The 23,110-nt window shown below is 35.3% G+C and overlaps 2 protein-coding genes across 6 annotated transcripts in view; one reads left to right on the top strand and one right to left on the bottom strand.

The window, feature by feature from the left end:
• Positions 1-64: 64 nt before the first annotated feature.
• The window catches only part of Mco1 (Multicopper oxidase 1), a 265,366-nt gene continuing 242,320 nt past the window's right edge, over positions 65-23,110 (bottom strand). The window contains exons 1-5 of one of the 2 annotated variants that reach the window (XM_086831447.1): positions 11,381-11,774; positions 6,730-7,113; positions 2,932-3,110; positions 780-2,864; positions 65-710 (exon numbers count right to left, since the gene is read on the bottom strand). In XM_086831447.1, the coding sequence (XP_086687573.1) occupies positions 315-710; positions 780-2,864; positions 2,932-3,110; positions 6,730-6,847 (2,778 nt within the window). In that variant the 5' untranslated portion in view covers positions 6,848-7,113; positions 11,381-11,774 and the 3' untranslated portion in view covers positions 65-314. Of the gene's footprint in view, positions 711-779; positions 2,865-2,931; positions 3,111-6,729; positions 7,114-11,380; positions 11,775-23,110 lie in introns of those variants that run through there. The other variant, XM_086831448.1, reaches the window with a different exon arrangement.
• Positions 13,449-23,110, top strand: part of Shawl (Shaw-like) — a 47,455-nt gene continuing 37,793 nt past the window's right edge. For all 4 annotated transcript variants that reach the window (XM_086831445.1, XM_086831444.1, XM_086831446.1 and 1 more), the window contains exon 1: positions 13,449-13,938. The gene's annotated coding sequence lies outside the window, so the exon portion shown is untranslated. The remainder of the gene's footprint in view (positions 13,939-23,110) is intronic.

Below are 23,110 nucleotides of genomic sequence, written 5' to 3'. Positions count from 1 at the left end.
ATATATATTATTTACACATCATTACAAAAATTTCCAATGCCATTTCATCCCAATTAAAAACATATTTTCTATATTATTCTTATAAAAAGATTAACGTACATTTATTATGGTTTCAAAGAGCTTTTTACGCTTTCTTCAGACAATCACAGATGTTTAGGCTACAAATGATGCTATGGAATATATATACAAATGCAAGAGAACATTAATTAATTTCTTTGTCAAATCAATATTATCTCCAGGTTCTTCACTTGTCTTTAATAAATAATCTCTAAGTTCTTAATTTGGCAAGTTTCGGTGTTATGCTCTCTTTCTCCTCAATGGAACTTCAACAGCAAAAGACTAACAATCAAAGTTATTATACTAAATTCCAATCCTGATCCTCCACCGCCAGTATTTTGTGGACTACCAGTTGTGGGTTTGCTATTATCTTCCGTAGCTTCACCATCCGATTTTAAATCCGGATTATAATCGCCACAAGTGGGGAAATTTTCAGGAACCGGAACCATTTGATCATCATTCCCCACTTTGAAGACCAAAGCCATGCCAATCTCAGCATGGAATTCAATGTGACAATGAAAGAGCCAATAGCCAGGATTGGATGCCTCAAATCGGATGATGGTATAACCACCATCTGGTACGGTCACTGTATCCTTTACTGGAGGATTCACCAGATTACGTTTCAGCAAATTAAATTGATCCAGTTGCTTGATCTAGAAATATATATTAATATTCGATTTTAGTTAAGAAAGAGTTAGGTTAAAGATTTGAAAACAACTCACCATTTCAATGGTTACATTATCTCCCAATCGCTCCAATCCCATGACTCTGAAGGCATTACCATGCAAATGAAAAGGATGATTGGCATAGTATTGGAAGCCCTCGTCCACAATGATTAACTCCACGACTGCACCCAGGGGAACTTGAAGGACATGATGACATTTGCAGAACTCCGTTCTACAGTCAATTCCCTGATCCGCCAGACTTGTTTCATTGCAAAAATCCGAGTCCTTTAATTGACTTCTCGAAGGAAGCAATGCCATTGGAGGAAACTTCAAGGTTATATGATTCAATTGAGGTGTATAAAGTCGATTCTGCTGAGTCATCTCCATATCCATGGCATATAGGTCCTTGTCATGAAAATCAGGATTGTTCTTAGTGTAAAAATCATAATAGATAAAGAACTTGTAGTCTGCTTCCGGTTTAAGGGTATCATGATCAATCCCCGACACATGATCGTATATAGGCAAAGCCCTCATTTCGGCCACAGTCTTGGTATCCGGATAACCAGGACCTCGATTCATCACATTTAACTCAATCCCCTCAGCCTTGTGGGCATAACTTAAAGCTGCCGTGGGTTCCTCATCGGGAGCACCTTCATATCGCAGAATGGCCACTTGAAAAGCGGAAGTGAAGACCTCACTGCAATCCATTAAACCCTTGAGACGAATCCAATAGTTTCCCACATCCATGTTGGCATTTAGAACAAAATCAAAGCGCTCTCCGGCATAGGTTACTATAGAGCCCACGTCCATGGCCTCGATATCAAAGCCATCTGAATTGATTGCTGTTAGGTTGTGACCATCCACGGAAACCACAATCGGACAGTTGAGATATTCTGCATTTATAATCCTAAAGCGATAACGGAAACCCCTTCGCACATTATAAACCTGATGAGGGACCAGTTCCAGAGGAATCTCCTTGAGATTGCCCCTCTTCTGGCGAGAGTGTACGGGGAAGAGCTTGGTGCTGTTGCTCTTGGCCAAACGCGCTTGACGGGGCAAAGTCTGAACAAAGTCCACCTGTGACTTGGGCAAAGGATCCTGGGGCTGGGTTGTCCTCTCCTCAGTTCTGCGATGAATCTGCTTGGCCTCGGCCCAAATGCGATTATAATAACGTCCTCTTCCATTGATGAGCAGATTATGAGGCTTATTATCACCCCGAGAGTGATGATGGAAGGAGAATATGCTGGCTCCGGTATCATGTATCCAATCCTGGACAATCATTACATGCTCATTCAAATCAAAGTCATAGAGACTGCCATGGGGCTCAGCTATCTTTGGTTTCCGAATGATCAGAGCTCCAAAGACACCATCTCCACGTTGCATTCCGGTGTGAGAGTGCCAGAAGTGAGTGCCAGAGAGATCAGCAGGAAAGGAGTATCTGAAGCTGGCATGCGGGGTTATGGGACACTGGGTAATGTGAGGCACTCCATCCATGTAAGGTGTCTTCTTCTGGTGCAAACCATGCCAATGGATGGAGGTACTCTCACCCAGCAGATGGTTCTTCACATCCACCACAATTTGATCTCCTTCACAGACTTCGATCGAAGGTCCTGGCATCATGCGATTCACCACAGTGATGCTCCTCTCCAAACCATCACCCATGATGCAGTGCGGCCGAGAGCAATCGGTGAGGTTTCGAGGACAATCATAGCAAGCCTTCGAGAAGGTCTGATACCATTCCACCACAAAGGTATAGTGACAAGTCATGGGCGCAGCTCCCATTTGGCAATCCCGGTTGCAAGGATGCTGACGATACCATTCAGCTGTCCATATATTATCCGAGATTTCAATCTCATCTTCCTGGAGTACTTCAATCCTTGAAGTTTTCAGGGGTCTACAGTAGGGACAGCAATTCTTAGTTTCCAGTCTCGAAGCAGGGCAGTCTTCTGTCAAAGGTTGGCAGCTTCTCTTGTAGGTATTAATGATGATCTGGCCATTCTCCAGGCGACCACACTCAAGGAGTGTGCAGTCGGCATCATTGTGCCAGGACTCGCCCACGGCATAGAGGGTATGGTTATGCTGGCAGTGAGTCCTTACACATTCCCCACAGCAACTGCCTTCAGCACTGCGAAGCTCAGAACCCTTGGGAATAGGTATATATTTATTAGGAAATTAATTCATGAGAAGAGGTTTTAAATTAATTACTTACCACTTCGCAGTAAAACTCATTGCAATCCACCTGAGTTACCACAATGTGAGCTTGAGGATCCTTGGCCACACCTGCGGCACAGGAGTAAACCAAACAAGGATCCTTGGCGGAAAACCATACAGCTCCTAGCTCCTTACGGTAAGTGGTGTTGTGTTCCTGGTACAGGCAAATGGTATTTTCTAGAAAATAATAATGATGAAATGTTTATTAATTAAATGTTTATAGATTTTGAAGTGTTGAGGAGTAAGAAAACTAATTAAAAGCGATAAAATTATGTAAAAAAGAACTCAACGGATTGAAAACAAATGAAAATCTTTTAGAGTTTTAAATTTCATTTAGAATCTACTCAAAATTGGCTTAACGATATTAATATTTAATTTATGGATTGTTGACCCCATTTTGGTAAGCAATATTTTGACACTAAAGCTGACAGACATTTGCTTTTTTCGTAAATAAATAAATAAAATATATAACAATAAATCTTTAACAATTATGGTTATATGTACCTTTATCCATAATATTAAATTTTCCCTTTAAGCATACTCAAGAAAGGTAAAATCCCTTTTTTTGTCAACATAATTAGATTGGATTAATAAACAAAAGCTCTGACAACTCAAGGAAAATTCTGTTCAGGTAATTATTCGGCTTTGTTCGTGTTTGCTCTGACAAACAATTGTTTAATGACATTAAAACCACGGTAAATATAATTCACGTGGCCATAAACAAAAAAAGCAGAAAAAAGAGACAAATACAAACAGTTTGAGACCAAAACAATTGTCTTTATTTCTTTTTTTTACGAATTATCACGCGCCTGAGACAACTCCATAATTTATAGCACATTTAATTGAATGTATGGCATTATTTTTCACACTTTTGCATTCTTTTATTCGTCTGCGAACTCCAGAGTGCTATTATTAGTTCATAAATGATCGTTACAGGTGCTAATAGCCTGGCTCTCCAGGTGCCTTGAACCCGGACAGTGATTTGGAATTAACGTATTCTGAATCATCCCGTTGGATTGACATGTGAATTATAATGAAAGTGAGAATTGCGATGTGTATTCTGAATTATATTTTCTAGAACTAAACCAAACCTGTTTTTGTAAAGATTATTTATGGTTTTACCACAATAAAATAAGAACAATTCTGTTGAAATACTATTTACAATTTATTCTTATTTTTAAGTTGACATTTGTGGAATTCTATTTGCAGATAAATCTTCTTGCTTCACCAGTTTGTGGATAATAAATTTCACCTGACATTCCTTGCCTTCATTTGATCTGTGATTGCTCATGGGGCCATAAGACAGGTGTCGACATTTTATATGTTAATTAGTGCACACAGATCAGAGTCAAGTGGGCGTTAGAATGCTAATTAAAATGCCATCAACATCCGGATCAAGTTGGGTGAACTCACTCGTTTTTTTTTTTAATTTCCTTTATTCCAGTTAGTAAATTATAATTGCCCTTTGTCACTGTGGCATTAGCTCACAATCGGATCTCTATGGCTAATCTTTACAGGCCCATAAAATCGACTGACCATGAAAGTGACTTAACTGAACCAACTAAATGCAGTTAACACAAAATATTTTGCAGTTTATGATTAACAACACGAACTAAAAGAAAATTTTTTGCAAAGGCCTGACTAAATGGTTTTGGAAAATCACTGCTAAAAATACACTCTCACATTAAAAAACAATTACCTTTTACGACAGCCATCGACACGATGTGATTAAGAACCAGATAAGCTGATAAGATGTTTCTGTTTAGTTTCCAAGAAATACAACCGCTTTTTGTGTAATTAAAAATATATACAATAGTTATTATAAGCCAATAAAATGCATTTAATCGTCTATAAAGTGTTATTTATTTGATAAAGGTTGAGAAAACAAGGGTATTTTTTTAAATATTATAAAGAATTATGTCCTATTGTTGATGGAGGTTTAGAAAATATTTAAAAACTTTAAATAAATAAAATATATTTTAAAAGGCATTTTAATCAAAATAATAATTAGAATTTCTTCTTTTAATTTAAAATAATAACACTTTGTACCACTCAAAGTTTATCCCACCATAGAAATCTAAGCAAAAGAATTTTTCCAGTAATTTGGACCTAATTAAAAAACATATAAACATAAGACAAAGGTTAATAAAACTTGAAAGTATTTAAATTTATCACTTAATAAAGCTTAAAGCAAACAAATTGAAGAATTATCTCCTACAAAATGCAGACTTTAAAAGTTCTTCAATAGCAAAAGACATTATTCATGAGTAAATCAACAGTTTTGTCGTGAAATGAAATATGAGCCTCTGGCATATGGGACCTCAAGCTCATCCTGGTTGGGGATATCATTTTGTTTTTCCTCGACTTATATATATTTTTTTATTTTTTAAGGGAGACTGGGCGATGTCAGCATCTGTTTGGCATATAAATTATAATATATGGTAGAAAGAGGGACGAGCTGCACGTACATATCGCATATAGGCGGTGCTGTCTGTCAGTTACGCATTAAGGCCGCGTTTATTGACTGTTTTTCAAAGGGGGGAAGGGGTGTGGGTGTGTGTCCGATGGGCTGCATCGTTTATTGGCTCGTTATGGCCATTATTATGATTGCCTACCGCCACCGACGTTTGTTTTAACCATCGGCCAAGCACTCGCCTGATTATTTGCCGGGACTTACGCAAATTCACATGCCGCCAGGTGGACAGGTACTTGAATTTTCGCATGTGAATGGCAAATACACATTAACATTGTCTAAAGAAAGATACTTGTACGGGTGTATATATATATATATTTTTACCTGGTGCTAATTTTTAACACCGGCATTAATGTTGGCCAAGGTCAAGACCTTTTAATTGGCCAAGTGAAGCTTCTCTACGCTAATGACTGCAGTAATTTTAGCTCTACACTATAAGAAATATATGTAATTGATTTTTGTTTGATGAAAATGTAATTATTAATCGAAGTATTAAATAATTATTATTTTAATTATTGTTTTAAATAAATTGAATTATGTATATGCATTAAGTTAAAATTTATTACCTATCCCAATATTTATTGAAATGTTTCAAATATATTTAATAATTTATAAAACCCTAAAACGATATTTTAAACGATTTTTATATTAAATTTTAGTCAAAAGTTGTGATGGAGTCATTTCCGAACCCATAAATCATATATATTCTTGATCAGCATCGATAACCGAGTCAATCTAGCTTTGTTCCGCTAAAAATAAAATTTTTCCTAATTTTTTTTTTTTTTTATAAGAAGATAATGGCTAAAAAATTGATAAAAATTTTAATTTTCGAAAATTTTATATTGAGTATGCAGATTTATTAAGCTTATAAAAATTAACATAGGAAAGGTTTCCGAATTAAGATTAATGCTTTTTTTGGCTTAGTTATGTGTTTTTTAGTTTCACAGAATTAGAATATTTTAAGCTAAGTTATAATCCTATAAATTAATTGTAAACTCCAAGAGTATATAAACTTTTCCTGAATATAGTTTCCTTTCTATTAATATTTTAATTATATATCAGTATAATTAAATAAGCACAGTTAAATTAAGATTCAAGGTTAAAGAGATTTTTTAAAAATATATTATAGGTTGAATTTAGAAATTGAAGACGACATTTTTAAATTAACATATTTAGGGCATTATTCAAGCCTAAACTACATATAAAAGTTGAAACAAAATACAACTTTATAAGGTAAATTCATATTTGTTTTGTATACATTTTAAAATCTAATTTATAACTATTAGAACTAAATTTAAAATTAGTTTTAAGTTTATAACTCACCCACTGAGGAATTTACAGTTTGAGCTCCACTGCCGTGACTCACAAACTGTAGCAGCAGCACTGCTAAGCTCGCTGTTAACAGCTGCGTGGCTGTTAATCGCCTGTTAATAAGCCGCATTTCGTAGTTGTTGTTTTTATTGTTGTTTCTTCCTCGTATTTTAGACTTTATTTGTTGTTGTTGTTGCTGTGGGCCAAGCGGCTCATTTGGTCATAATTATGGCTTACGCTATTCAATTTGCGTTTATTGTTTTTATTTCGATTGTTGCTCGCCAAAAATTCTCCTTTTTCTTGTTTTGGGAATGATTTTTATTATTGAATATATATTTTTGGGAATTATGGAATTGCTATGCGGAAGTTGTTGTTGATTTTCGTATCACAAATTGCCTGCAAATGAGGAAAATAAAATGAAAATAGACTATTATTATTAGTACAGCTAGTGGCGGAGCTTCAATTACACTTAATATGGTTATTATATGGCTAAAATATGTATTTATTCAGCTGCCTGATGGCAGCATTTAATTCCAAATTGTATTGGTATTTCATTCTTATTGTACCAATTATGTATATTTATATTTTTTTTTTTTTTGGTGGGGCTTGGCAGATGGTCTCGTTGATTGTTTATAAAACGAGTTGTTCTGCCATTGAAAATGTTGTATGTATTATTTTTATAGGTGCACAATTTTGGATTATAATGTGGCAGCAATATAAATACTTTACCCTGGTTCAAGGTTATTTGGCAAAGTAATACCTTGGAAATGGGAATTATGGATATATATTTAATAGAGTTTATACAATATTTATTAAAAATAATACATAATTTGAGAGAAAATCCTTTTAAAGTTAAGTAATAATACTTCTAACTAGAGTTAGAGAATTTTTGAACTTATAAATAGAAAATACATATGAATAATGAGAATAAATAGTAAAAGGAGTTATTTAAAGGAAACTGTACTTTATGTACTCAAAATAAATGTAAAATTGTTTACCAAAACTGCATATAAAATAACATAATTAAATATATTTGCCAGTTCCCCTTAATTAATTATCTGTCTTTGCCTAATCAACTCAATTTCCCATTAACAATATTAACAATAACAATTACACAAATTGTTCATCTCATTCTTGGGAGTTGCCTCCTTTTTCCAAAACTCAATCAATGGAAATCTCCTCTAACCCTATACCCCCAAAAATAATATTGGCCAAGCATCCTTTTATTGACCTCGTCAACCCCTTAGAGAAAGGGAGCACGCACATGGCCAAAAAGGGCAAAACATATGAGGGATATATATTGTATATTAAGTTAAGTATGATTTACGGCCTGCCTGTAAATATCACTCATACGCTCCGTGGTCGCAGGCCTTCCTTTCGTGCGTGTGCGAGTATGTGTTTTTGGTCCTATCAGCACATGGCCAGCAACTCAAGACAGTTATACCCAGACACACACACACACACACCCGTATACAGCACGTACAAATTTAATTAATTAGCACGCTGTTCCTTAAGAACACACACACTGAGACATACACACAGCCCGAAGGCAGCTGCTCACGTCCAGTGTCCAAAAGCCAAAGTCCGGCGGAATCCACGAAAGGCACAGACAGGGTCATATAAAGAAAACTGCGCATAAATTATGAACAGGAAAGAAAATACAAAAAGAAAGAAAAACACACAGAAATTATGCCGCCGAGGAAAATACGAAAGAAATTGCGTTAGGCATTTTTCATACACATCAAGGTTACACTTTATGGGGGCAACATAAAAATGATGCTACCCAAGAAGGTTGATTGAAATAAGCAAGAAGGTTAACTTAAAGGTTTTTAATAATTTGTAAAGTTTAATTTATATATTGTTAAATATTGAGAAAGTATGTTAAAGGTATTTATATAAATATTTAAAATCATAAACTGTCTTTAAAGTTGTATTTATAATTTTAAACCTATACAAGTTCTACCATAAAGTTTTTCTGGCAAATTATTTTCTACATTTAAATTAACCTTTTCTTTTTAAATTACCTTATTTCTTTATAAAAGTTCTTTAGTTCCTTTAAAGAGTATTCCTTATTCTAACAAAAATTTATAAAATATCTCAAGGAGAACTTCTCCTGTCTTCTACCTTTATTTTGGCAACACTTAAAACATCTTAAAGATTTATGAACTGCGAGTACCTTGAGGCCCCAAGGACCTTAACGCACTTCCGTTAATTAGGAATTAAGTGCCCGGCTACGTGGCACTTCATTTTTAGTCTAAGGGGAAAAACATCGTAAAAAACAACACAAAATTCAATGAAAACTCATTAAAAAGATATAAGCATTTAGTGGGGTAAATTCAATTTTGAATTAAAAAAATCTCTTACTCCCAAGCGGAACTAGAAAATTAATTGATGATGAAACTCATAATTAATCAGTTTTCAAATATTTACCAGATGACAAGTGAGTGGTTTTTCATAATTAGAGCTTAGAGATATTTACTATTTTTTGCTGACATGACTAAACGTTTTGATTATCCATTTGTCAATTTCCTAATACCTCTTGACACAATCACTTTAATTAACATGCATCTTTGATTCTCCAGCGTCAGAGTCACGTGTTTGAATAGCTTACTCACTCTCTAAATGGGTTAAGATTGAAATCCCAAAAGGGTATTCCCTTGAAATTAACACCAGGTGAATTCCAAAGCGAATAAAGTTCTACTTTTGCGGTGATCTAATGAATATTTATATATATTTTTCATCTAAAAAATAGATTTCATGATGGGTAGGGTTTCGGTTCCTCTTGAATGACCACAGCTGGAGTTCCCCTTTGGGCAATCTGCATTATTTTAATCTTGAGAAAATATTAGTAAACAATATAGAACCCTTAAACTTGAATATAATTTATTTAATGAAACTTTATGTATATATCTCATGGGTAAATTACTTTATTAAAATAGTTTAGTTTGAAGTACCCACTTGAGCTGCAAATAATAATACAACATATTCAAGTGGAGTTTCAAGTGTGCTTTTGTTTAAACAATGTTTAGGATGGCAAATTTAACATAATACATATAACACTTTATATTATTTAATCAGGTTTTCCATAAACAATATCATTCTGAAGGGTCTTCGTTTATCTTTCATTGATTGAACTTAATCTGATTACCTCTTCCTTTTTTCTTATTTGTTTGATTCATTTAATGGCCAATTTCTCTGACAATCAATCAGAAATTGTTGTTATGCAAAGTTTGTTTTTATATTATTTATTTGTTGCCTTTTTGTATTTTTTTTTTTTGTGGTGTGTGTGTGTGGAGTGTTTATTTTTTTGTACATACTACCAAATCACACGTTCGTAAAATGTTGCATAATACTTAAAGTGTTTTCCGTTTTTACGTTTTTACATATAATTATGTGGCTCGTTTATAGTAATTTGATTTATTCGAGACCGTTTTTTAACGAGTATCTTCCCTGGTTGACCATTTATTTGACAACAATTAGCTGATGCCGCTTGACCGCATTTTTTGATCTCTTTGTTGGCCATAAAACATATGTATATACGTTTGTGATGTTGGGGTAGGCGGCCAAGAGGAGAGTGAAATGTGGCAGAAAAAAAAAAAACGGACCAAAAGCGAAGATGGAATGGAAGATTTTTTAAGCGGCTTATCGCTGGGCCGAAGCCGAAGCCGGAGCCAATTGCCAATTGGGGGATTCCCTGCCCTGGATATCTCCTTGGGAAATCTCTGACAACCATACATCCCGGTTCTGGCCAAGCCATCATGGTCAGCCGGTTTTTGGCCAGAACCAGTCTTCCAAGAGGTGCTTGTTATGTGCTTTTCATTACAGGCCGCAAAACCGAAAAACCAAAACAAAGAAACCAAAAAAACACAAAAGCCGAAGTCGAAATCAAAACAAACTTTGGCTTACGTGCCGACGTGGAAAAAAGGCAACAATGTGGAGAACCGAAAACCGAAATCAATTTCTTAGACTTTGTTTATGTTTGGCTAAAAACAAAAACAAAACATCAAAAATTTGGACAGTAATTTATGAATTGTGAATCAGGCTATTCAAAGATTAATTGTAAGGGATTTTTCTCGTTGCCGATTAGAATCTCTATGGACCTGAAGCAATTATTTTTGTGACGGCCAGACAAAAAACAATTTATGAGATTTTTTTTCAATGTCAAGGCCATTTGTAAGTGCTTTGAAGTTGTTAAGTATTTCAGGGGTTTGGTGTGTGTTTAGGTGTTTTTTTTTATAGAAAAATACTATTAGCTTGAAGATATTTATGAGTTTTTTAAGTGTCAAGATTATTTATAACCAAAGAGTAGTTTTAGTTGATTTAAAATGATCTAGTTTCATTAACAAGGTATTTATTTAATTTATTTAAAATCATGTCATTGCTTAAAAATTTTAAACAGTCTTAATCTATGAAACTAAGTTTGATTTTGGTTTAATAAAGTTTAATTTAATCACGATTACAGGACTCAATAAATTCCTTAATTTCCCTAAATTAACTGAAGCTCTCTCCTATTAATAATTATTATTAAAAATTCAATAATTTCACATTCCAAATCAAGATTTCGCCACAATTATCTTCACTGTCGTTGACTGTATTTAGTTATATCAAAGTTTCTGTTTATGAAATGTTTATGGGATCCAGAGTTAAAACATTTATGACATACGTGAATTGTGTTACTCAAATCGCGCTCTCTTTGGTCTTTATCCCCAGGTGAGTTTATTCACTTATCACACGACTCTGGCTGGGCCGTTATGATATCACAAAAATAATTATTTGCTTGGCACCGACGCGGCCAAATTTTATGGCGTCCAACCAGATTAGGGTCTGGTTTTGCAAATTCCGAATCACTCGTGGAACAAAGTCCTTTACAACTTGGCCAACACAAAAAGGGATCGCGTTTGGAGCGTTTTCTTAGCCAGATGCTCACCGCTCGCCGCTTAAACCGCAACTAACTCGCGCCGCATGCAACTAAGGCGCTTTTGAAGATAGCCAAACGGCATTGCCGGCTGAAGAAAACGTGCTAAAACCGAGTGTGATTTTTAGCCCAGTTCACTGACGGGGAGACGACGAAACTCAACCCTTTTGGCCCGATCGTTTCGACCGCTTCGGCAGCTGATAACGCGTCTAAGAGAGCCAGAGCAAGAGCGGGAGTTTTGAGATGCGAACGTGTCACGAGTTGGAGTTTTCAAAAGAGCAAAGTCCCTCTTAACTGGAAGATCATGGGGTATATAATGTTTATATTAAATTATATTTATTTAAGGTCATGCTTAGCAAATCAAATTAATTAATACATTTGTTCTTAAAGAATTATAGAGCCTTATAGAACCTTATGGACTAGATCTTTGTGTCTAAATTATAGGAAATTAAATTTGACAACTTTAAACTAACATAAATTTAAATTTAACTAATATGAGATTTTTATTACAGTATATATATATATTCAAAAAATATATAGACATCATTGTTTTTTGGTAGTTTAAATGTTTTTGTTATCATTTTTGGCTAGATCAGAAGAAATTAAATTTCGAAACATTAACACAACCATAAATGCAAAATTTAGCTTCAATTTAAGTTTGATTACAATAAAGGCATTCCTAAAATAAAAAACAATTCTTTATTTTTCAATTGTTTAAATATTTTCATCACTATATTAATATATTCCCGTAATTATAAACTATTAATCGTGTCACGTTAAGGCCCCTTACTCGCTCTTACTGACTCTCTTAAGAGTTACACATCAACCGTAAGAGAGAGCTTCAATTTGACGCCTTAATTAACCCGCACTTGTCACTGCTGTTGGCCATGTTAACAGCGTAACATGGTTAACATAGATCTTATCCGCTTATCTCCATTGATTGGTCGAATGTTAAGAGCTCCCCTCAGAAGCTGCCGCCCCGCTTCCGTGTTTTGATTAGAACTTTTCGCCTTTTCTCGAACTCACCAAAGATCTGTCTTTGCATTTATTAAAAACTGTCAGTGGCAGCAGCATATTTGCATTGATATTTTAATTTTTAACTAGTTGCTGGGCTGGCTGACTGCTTGTTCATTTTGATTGGTTTTTTCTTCGATTTTTTTTCTAATAAGAGCCTCAACTATTATTGGAATGTAGTTGAGTTGATGAGGAAACTGGATTTTTGTCAAGATTGCTACTCAAATTTCAGCTGATTGCTACTTGATATTGGCACTGCCGTTAAATAGAATATTAATTAAGATTTTCGTGTTGAATGATATTTCAACTTGATTGTGCAAAAGGTTATTGAACGCAATCATTTTTGTTATATTTTTATGGCAATTTAAAGCAGTGTGTTTGCTTACAAAACTCAAATTTTAACAAATGAGAGTTTGGGCCTTATAAAATATTTAACTTTATGGGGATTTAAAAATTCATTCAGTGTTTTGTATACATTAAAATTGTGTGTTAAATGTTGTAAAATTAATTTTGTAGATGATTTATATTCAAATGTTTCTTAAGAGTATTTATATTTGTGATAAATTGTGCAAGATATTTAGTTCAATAAATTAATTATTACGTATAAAAAATGTAATAAAAGCGGCTTCATATACATAAATTAAATGTAAATGCTCTATAATATATTAAAACCCTTTTTTAAAAATTAATCATATTTACATTTCTTTCCAAATATTATTTCCAGTGCCTTTGCCGAATTAAATTCACCACAGATGCCAAATATTGAGAGGCAAAGCTCCGCTCTTGGTCCTTCGGCAACTTCATCCGGCAGCATCCTGTCGCAGCCGAAGCGCTCCGGGCTCCTCCGAACTCACAGGACACGAGGGACCACTACAACGGCATGTCCTTTTCGCAGGCTGCGCGCTGCGTTCAGCTTTCAGTTCGCTTGTGGACGTGCGTGCGGCAGGACTCTGCTGGTTGAGCTTCGGAAGGGCATCGGATTCGGATTCGGATACGGACCTGGCTAATGGCTAATGGTTAATGTGGACGGATTTGGATCCCGTGGAATGTTGAGAATGTGCCAATATGCCAGTGGGCCTAGTGCCGTGTGAGCGAGTGTCCTTGGGCGGACTAACAGGTCCTGCCAATCTTGTGTGTTAAAGAGTGCGGCCAAAAGTATTTCCAAGAAAAAAAATTCAGAAAATACGATAGAAAAAGTGACAAATCTGCTGCCGGTTTTGGTTATATGAAGTTTTTTTTTTCAACGCAACTTGGCCGAAAGGATTAAGGGAACGGCCCCTTACTTGTTGGAGGTATGTTGGGACTTTGTAACTCCTTTTCGGTTTCCGGTTGCGAACTTTAATGGTGTCCCTTGATTTGGTTCTGTGTCGCTGCTGTTTCTGGTTATTCTTTTTTTTTTCGACTGCCCAGGGAGCCATAAAATAAATCAGCCAAAATGTAGGTGGCCCTTTGTGCCGACTTCAATTTATTTTGGTCTCCAATGTCCCCGAAGATAATCTATAGTAATGGCATCTGTCGTGTGCTAGTTATGGGACAATAGGAATTAGTGTTAGATGAAATATGTTTAGGATAAGCAGCAAGGGAATTTTGTATATATTTGTATTTGAAAGAATTTAATATGAAAGGATTTTAGAAAAAAGATTAATAATTAGATAAATCTTAAAGAAAGCATAAACTAGCATTATTTTAATTATTTTAAATTAAAGAAACCATTTAATTATTAAGGACAAGGGACTTGAGCTTTAAGAACAACTATTTTATTTTCTTAAGACAGAAATCGAATTGTCTAAATCAAAATAATTTAACATCATTTTAATTAAAAGAATTTTGTGAAGAAACTAAAGAAACCCTTCGAAATAATGAAGTACGAGTGTTTAAGAACAAATATTTAATTTTCTCAAGACTGTTATTTTCTGTATTAAAAATGTACTTTGATTATATGTTAAATTTAATTTTGTAAAACAATAAAATTTAATTAATATGAAGCAGTTACTGGTTTATTATGTCCAAGAGTTTTGAACTTGTTCTCAAACTCACTCAAAATGTAAGTCAAGACAAACATTTTCATCAATTTGATGCACTTGACTTTAAAATATGGATTTTTTTCCAGCTTTAGGGTCTCAGCTGAAAATCTCTTATTCGTTTAGTTTCCATTTTACTATCCCTTTGCTTTCTTCTCACATTGTTTTACTTTTAGTTTTCTGGCTTGTGTGTGTTGGCCAGAGGCAAAAAAGGTTTAATTTATGGTCCTTTTAGATTGGCCCTATGCCCACGATACATTTGGGAGTGACACTTTTGCAATGCCGAAAAAACTTTCTTTGTTTACTGTCAACATTTGGTGACATTTTATGTGGACCATGCACTATACACACACACAGCAATACAGTGACAAACAGACGGTGACTGACACTATGACCAATAAACATAAACAAAAAGAAGCTGTAAAAAGCCGCCAAAGAAATGCCAGTTAACTTTCTTCACATTTATCAAAGTTTTTCGCTTTTTATGCGAGATTCGTGCGAGCTATGAAAATCCGTAATGCTTTGTAATTGAGTTATGAGGCAACACAAAAGCCAGGACTACTTAACTACTGACTTGCTCATAAAAAAACACTCATTCAAGGAGGTGCCATCCTTACACAGCAAAAAGAATGGAAAGGATTTTTTTTATACAATATATAAAACTTTTATGTCATAATTTTTCAGCTCAAACTAAAGTCAATTTTATAAAAGTGATTGAAGTGGACTCCTCTCTGACTCCTAAGACTATTCTTTCTTTCTCTTCAAATATAAAACATATTTTCCCTGTGTAGAGCAGACGTCAGACGACACAGTCATCCAAGGATGCGGGAAAATGACTGCAAAAAAAAAGAGAAGAAAAGTTATAAAACAAAGCAGGAGACAACCACGAAAGAGTAGAGCAGACACGAGAAATGTAATTAAGGAGACCCAACAAGGAAACGTGGCCGTAAAACATGTACGCAAACAGAAATTAAGGCATAAACTACAATTGTTCAGATTATTGCACGTCGTGAGCTTAATGCAGCAGACAAAGCAGGATCGGGAGTGAGGACAAGGACTCATTTCATGCCAGAGAATGGCAACACTGAATGGAGGGGGGGGGGGCAATGGTATTGTCCTTTTAATGGCTTTTCGCCTGCTTTATAATTTCGCAATTGTCATCGTCGTCCATACCGTCCATACTGGCATGTAATTTTGCTTTATCGAACCGCTGCTTCAGCCGTGTGCCATTTCAAGTGTTGCCAATGGGGCGTATACGTAATATGAATAATTTATGCTTAAATTGGAAAATGGCTTGCGAACAAATAAACTTCTAATTGAAGGGTTGGTAACGAACCAGAACAAAGAGGGGGTTGCTTTTGCTTGGTTAAAGAACAGCTGAGGTTTCTGGCTTGATATTCCAAGAAAAGCAAACAAGAAATAGAGACCTTTCTTGACTTCTTTAGTTTTAATTACTTAGTATATGTTTATTAATAAGTATAGCAAAAAACTTTCCTGTGTAATAACTTTAATTATAACCGACAAACTCCATTAAGTTTTCAGGCTGCTGAACTCTGAATGTCACTCAATTTATTAACTACATTTATGGCTTCTGTAATTTATTATGAAAATGGAAAATACATTACTGGCTTTATTGGAAAATTACATAAATCAATAAGCACATAAAATCAACGGGTTCTGATGTTATTAAAATGTTTAAAATACATTAAATCAATTTCCCATTATTAATAATTTTTGACTTCAAAAAAACTTTATGCTTCGCCACAAATTAGTTTAGTATGATTAAACCATTTTAGCGGGAATTTTAATAACTTGGGGTAACAACTTTTGGCTCAAAAATGCTACCAACTTTTGCTCATTAATTTATGCTAAAAGTAAATCCTGAAACCGCACCAAAACTTTCAAGCCCTTTATTGATAAAAATGGTATAAAGTTGCCGAAATGAGAAAGTTCCTGCAGCACTGTGGCCTCTCCCTGTCAGGTTGAGTCAACGCAAGATATTGGACAAACTCTGGGCGTTCTTAAGAAAAAGAAAATGCCACTAAAGGTGAACTTTGGCGGTTAGCAAAATGAGCCCAAAAGCATTCGCAATAGAATTCCGAAGAAAATGCCAGAGTGGCTAGAAAAAAGAATGCTTCCTTCGGCTGCCCTGCGGGGACAGCCAGCCATCAACGGGGACTCCCCCAACCAAAAGGGGAATGGGTTTGGATGGTGTGAGAGGGTTCTGCTTCCCTAAGGGCATCGGAAAATGCAAAGGGGGAGGAGGAGGGGTCCCCTGTCATCGACAACAGCTGCTTTCATGTCTGTGACCTACTGACTTGTGTAGCCTACTTTCCGGCGCATTCCCACTCCTTATTTCTCCTTGCGGAAGCTGCGCTTAATGGCGGCATCGGCCTTGCTGCATGTGCCACTTCCCTTCCTCCTGGCGTTCTCTGTCGTTGACATAATTAAGTGCATGGAAAATACTTTTTGAAAAAAAAAACAAAATTTAATTAAACAGCCCGCCATTGACGTCACCACATAACCAAGTCGATATAAGTATGAGCCCAAGGAATGTGCACTCAACTTCGCGGCACATTTCTCATGTGCTCCGTGATATCATCGATGCCGCTGCCTGGCTGATTGCCATTCCACATGACTTAATGTCGTCTCCGATAAGAACTGCCAGTGTGCCAGGAAATGATAGGGGTTGATAGTGAACGACATGCAGCAATCATGTCTCAGATCATTTTGTTTCTGGTGGAGTTACGCAAAAAAAAACTATAGTGCCACCTGCTTTCCTAGGGGTGTGGGAAAAACGTGACAAATACGCAAACAATACTGTCATATGCCAACAGTTCGGAAAACTTTGTAAATAACAAGGTTAGACAAAAGACAGGCTTCAAGAAGATAATGTAATGTATTTCGAGGGAAATGTATTTCATATATCAATTCAAGAAAAGTTCATTTAAATCTTAATAATATTAATATTAGAATATTATCTTATATAAAGGTTGTTTTACCTTAGCATTTCCCTTATGTTAATGTTAACTAATGTTATATTATTTTTATAATAATAAGCCTCCTTTAAGTGTACAAAAATATTTACAGCCTTCAACTGTACTCGTCTCTAATATAATTATGGACTTTAGGTCGTATATTTTAATTTTCCATTTAAAGGTAATAAAAATGACACGTTTTTAGGTGTTGCCATAATTCAGTTCGACACGTTTAAGATAATTGATATATACATTTTAATTACATCTAATAAAACCAGCCATTAAAAGTTGAGGTTAACTTGAGCTTAAATATAAGCTGCAATTTACAGATCCTATCTATTTGCCAAGATTTTTTATTTTTGATTTATATTTAGCACTTATTTTTAACTAGAATCTACATCAACTACTAAAATCTATAATGAACTAAAAATTCCTTTCAAAAAGTGCTACTCAAGCTTTGCTTTTTAATTACTCTTTCAAAGCTTATCCAAACAATTAAACCTAAATTAGAATTTAGTTTAAGCAAACTGCGACACAAAATCGTGTTTAAATTTTGTCTTTTTTTTACCAAAAGCAATATGTTTTACAACCAAACACAACCAGGGCACTTGTGTAAACAATTTAACAAAATCAAATACATGAGATTCGACAGAGAGAAAAATTATTCAACATGGAAATCTTGTGCACGTGATGCAAACACACGTGGCTCCCGGTGAGCGAATGGCCTGGGAAATTCCCTCCCAAAAATGTAATTTAAGTTCGTAAAACATTTACTTTATGGCAAATAAAATGTACTGCTCATGGATGGGTGGGTGTGTGTGTTTGCCTTGGGTTTGCTGGCAAACATGTTTGCTTTTAATTAAAGGCCACTCCGCTGCAGGGATGGGCTAAAAAGCAGAAACTAAGCTCTTGCCAGCCGACCAAATGGCGATTCCAATGCGAAATGGAATGAAATATTTTTCAATATTCCAGAGCGTGCCAAGGTACAAACCATTGGGGAAGAGGGGAAAATTATGCCAGAATCCTTGTGCATGTTGCAACTCACATTATTTATGTGAAATCCATGTTCCATTATATATCATAAGTGGCAGTGCAAGGGAAATGAAAAGAAAATAGTTTCTTAGACAGCGCCCTTACTTTCACATGTCAAACATAGGAAAAAAAAGGGAACATTTTCTAGTTCTGCGTTTTGCATTCAACAAGAAATAACCGTGGCTGGCGGCCAAAAGGGAGGTTAGTTGTTGAGTGAAAAGTAAGCACTAAAATAAGTTATAGTATATGTATATGTATACCCATTCCGGGGTCCTTTCTGTTTGGAAAACTACCAGGCAGTTCAAGAGATTTTCCAAAAGTTACGCAAAAATGAAAACACTGCCAATGAGAGTTGACTGATGCGATGGGTTTTTCCACTGGCCAAGTGGTGTTGAGCGAGGCGAGAGGGAAATCAAAAGGAAAACATAAATCCCACTCTGTGCTGACAGATGCTGCGGATGTCGATAATAAATCTTTATGCTAGGATTTCCTTTCCCTAGTTAGTTTTATTTTCGTTTTCTTTTTTTTTGTGTGTGTTTTCAAAGTACTTATCGATGAGAGAGTGGAATGGGCCACGTTTTACTACTGAATTTTCATGAGGGAAATTGGTGCAAAAAGTGTTCTTCAATTGAAACATTTGTCATAACTTTTCTGTGTGGCTTAAATTGTTCATAATGGGATTTTGATTTGCAATTTAAGAGGGTTTTTCTTTATAGATTGTAATGGGAATTGAAGTTATTTATGATGGTTAAGAACACTTGTTGTTTCACTGAAATATCATTTTAATTTGGTTAACAATTTCATTTCAACTTATGACTAAGATTCTTTAAAGCTGAGATTAAAATTATATTGTTGTATTTGTTTGTTTTTAAAATGTATTTTAAAGAAAAGCATTCTATTTTCATACTGTCGTAGCTTTTGTAACAATAATTAAAATCAAATTAAAGGTTTCTCCAATGGAAACCAGCTCTAAATACTTTTCCTGAAAATATTGTCTCTAAAGAAAAGTTTCTTTTACAAACATTTAAGTATTTCAATGGCGTTTTCTACTTGAAAAACATGCTCTTTTGATTTTTTGCCCCCTAATTATTTATGCATTTATCAGACATATTTCTTATGTTCGGAATTCGGTTTCCTTGGTAGGAGTAATAAATGGCATAAATTACAATTCAATTTCTTATGGTCTATTATTTAATACCCGATTGGAGGAGGAGTGTATCCAGCCACGCCTCCAGCCTGTTCATACTGGGCGTGGGCGTGGTGTTTTGCTGGCCATAAAGTTGAAGCTGCTGCCAAATAGTAATCATATTTTCGGGCTAAAAGCAAGCAGAACAACAAACATGCCAGGGATAATCCCATTCGGTACAGGCCAATGATTTCGAATGCGCTACATGACGTTGCCATCACTCTACCCAATTTCCGCTTCCTTTTTTTTATACCCTTGGAAAAGGGTATTTTAGTTAAGTTGAGAAGCTTGTAAAAATGTGAAGGAGTCATTTCCGACCCTATAAATCATATATATTCTTGATCAGCTTGAACAGGCAAATCACAATTTAACAATTTTTATGAGGGGTTAAAATTAAAAAAAAAATGGTAAAAATTTGAATTTTTTTACATTTCAAATTGAGGATGCAAATTTATTAAGCTAATAAAAACAAGAGTAGAAGAGTTTTCCGAATTAAAATTGAAGCATTTTTGACTTAGTTATGAATTTTTTAAACTTTGATTTGTCGAAAAAATTGTAATATAAAAATGTCGCTAAATATTGATTCAAAGAATTCGAATAATAATTAATAAACTTAGCTAATATAATAATAATTCAAATGAAATCTTTAAGGGTATATAAACTTCGTCTTTCCTTTCTTATTTTCCCTTCCTGTCTTTCCTTGTGTTGTGTTCTCGGCGTATTCATAATTCGATTTTTCACGAATTTCCTCGCACCGCGTTTCCCGGAAAATATACTTAGGCGCCCCATTTGCTAAGTCGCCTTTTGCCTTTGCCAATGTTTTTGCGATTACGCCGGGTCCTTGTTCCTTGTCCCTCGTCCTTAAGGATGTTTTGTGGGGCGGCTGGGCAGACAAGCGAATTATGGATTTCTTTCTATTATCATGGGCCAATGCTCTTTTTGCCCCAGTGTCGGATTATTGAGGCTTCCTTTTATTGTTTCGGACAGCGTCCGAGTTTTGTTGGTCGACTTATTGTCCTGTATTTCTAGCCATTAAAAAGGGATTCGAGACTCGAGATGCAGATGTAGTCCTTGTTTGTAAGGAAACTTCTTAGTGCTGGAGAATATGTCTTTCCAAGCATGAATATGTATGAATAGGTAGGAAGGCATCACAATGCACATATTCCATTTGTTTGTCGTTACAATTCCTGAAAATATATTCCAACATTATTAATAGAAAAGTTTTTTGTTCAAACTAAAACTATCCCCCGAACTGGCTTCAGCTGTCCCATTTGATTTTCATATTTTCCCGTTCGAGTTTACAAAAAACTTTTTGCTACCGAATTTCGCGTTAGGAAGTTTTCTTTGAAGCTGATAAATAATGCATTTTTGTGGCAGGCAGCGAAAACAACAAAGATGAAATCAAAAGTTGCAATGTTTTGTCATTTGCCTGGATTTTTGCCTGCAAGCGAACAAGTCAGATGTAGTTGTCGTTCTCATTTATAAACAGTAAAGCAATCACTTGCATTATTTTCTGATACTGAAATGAAGGAGAAGCTATCTATTCGTGGCTTTGACTAAATCAGAGTCTGTTTTTGACATAGTAATAGTTTATCCTTTGGAAAATATATATACTTCTGTCACACAAACGAAAAATAATTTAAATATATAAGGAGGGAGTGTATTTTATTTTTTCTGCTATAATATTTAAGACTAACAGACCTATTTTTGTATTTAAAAATTTCTCGAAACTAACTTTACTATTTAAAGTTTAAGCTGCTTTTCACAAGACTTGAAATTGGTATGCTCTGTATTTAAATTTATTCTTTAATCTTTTATTTGCTTTACTCATAAATGAAAGTTAGATTAATCCTTTGAATAATATTCTATAAATATGACATTCAAGAGATTTCTCACGAGAACATTTAATAGAAAACTTTTGGGAAACTCTTTAAAGAATTTAATAGACAGTACTTCTCAATTTTCTTCAAGTTTTTATGTTTGTTTTTTTTCCAATGACAGGCAGGAAAATGACATCCTCTGTTTTCCTCTGTCGAACCTTGTGCAACTTTCCTGCCGAGTCCCGGGTCCGCCTTTTGGCTCCGGTTGTTTCCGCTCCGGACAATTGGACAATGGTGGCGGAGATGACCTTGCTCTCTCCCAGTGATGTTCAAGGAAGAGTATGCTTCCTGGCCATTGATTTTCGCCATCGTGAATGACCCCCTTTTTGGTCCTTGCATCCTGGCATCCCTAATTTACAAGGAAAACGCAACTCGATTTATGTGTGTTTGTATGCACTCTTCATTTGCACATTATTTCGCAGCAGCGAAGGGGAAACGTTTTGTTTGACCCGAAAACTTTTTCTGTTTAGTTTTTGCCATAGTTTTTGTTTTGCAGCAAAAAAGTTTTCCTCTTTTTGATCGGACTTTGGGTCAGCATTGTTTCGAATTTTCCCCCTCATTTCCCGCAGGCTCCTGCCCTGGATTTCCATTCGTTTCGAATTTCTCGACTCGAAGTCGACATTATCTGTGCGTCCATTTTCATTGCAGCATTTTAGTTGGATTTTTCACTTTGATTTCCGAAAAGGGTTTTGCTTTAACCAGTTGGGTTAATGTGGCGTATGAGTGACGTTGCGTTTATACAATTAAAATTGTTGTTTTGTGCATTTTCTGATTATTCGGGTCACTTATTTATAGTTGCAGAAAAAAGGTCTGATTAATCTGACTGAAATGAGATAATAAATTGCAATTTTATATAAATGCTAGACACTTTTGAATAAGAATGATCAAAAAGAAGAGGGTATTCAACCTCGTTAAATACGTACGTTTGAGTACATTTAAGGCTAGAATTCCTTTAAAATTTAAACTCTTATTGGACATGAATCTTTTGCCAAAGTTGACATCCCTCGAAGGCAGTTAAACAAATCACTTCCATCACAATACAAAATTGGCAAGAACTTATTATTCACTTTGGCACACATACACACACACGAGAGACAAGGACCAAGGACCTGATAGGACCCATCCTCGAACATGGTGAGCCTCAGTGAGCAGCTGATTGATTTCGGAGGAGTCGTGTCCCAAGAGGATGCCAGCGACTGAGAAGTGCCACTACCAGGCGGTGCAGCTGGAGGAGGAGGAGGAGAAGAAGTGCTGCTGTTTGCAGGAGTGAGAGAGGGAAATGGAGGCAAGAGCCTAAAGACAAAGCGCGAACTGAAAGCACTCAGCGAGGAGGACCTGCTCCCCAACTGCTCCTGTCAATCCTCGAT

The sequence above is a fragment of the Drosophila serrata genome, unplaced genomic scaffold (assembly GCF_035046125.1).
Source record: "Drosophila serrata isolate PLE 108 unplaced genomic scaffold, ASM3504612v1 contig_240, whole genome shotgun sequence".
In the NCBI taxonomy this organism is placed as follows: domain Eukaryota; kingdom Metazoa; phylum Arthropoda; class Insecta; order Diptera; family Drosophilidae; genus Drosophila; species Drosophila serrata.
Note: the sequence above shows the minus strand (reverse complement) of the source record. Positions and strands in the feature narration are given on the sequence as shown.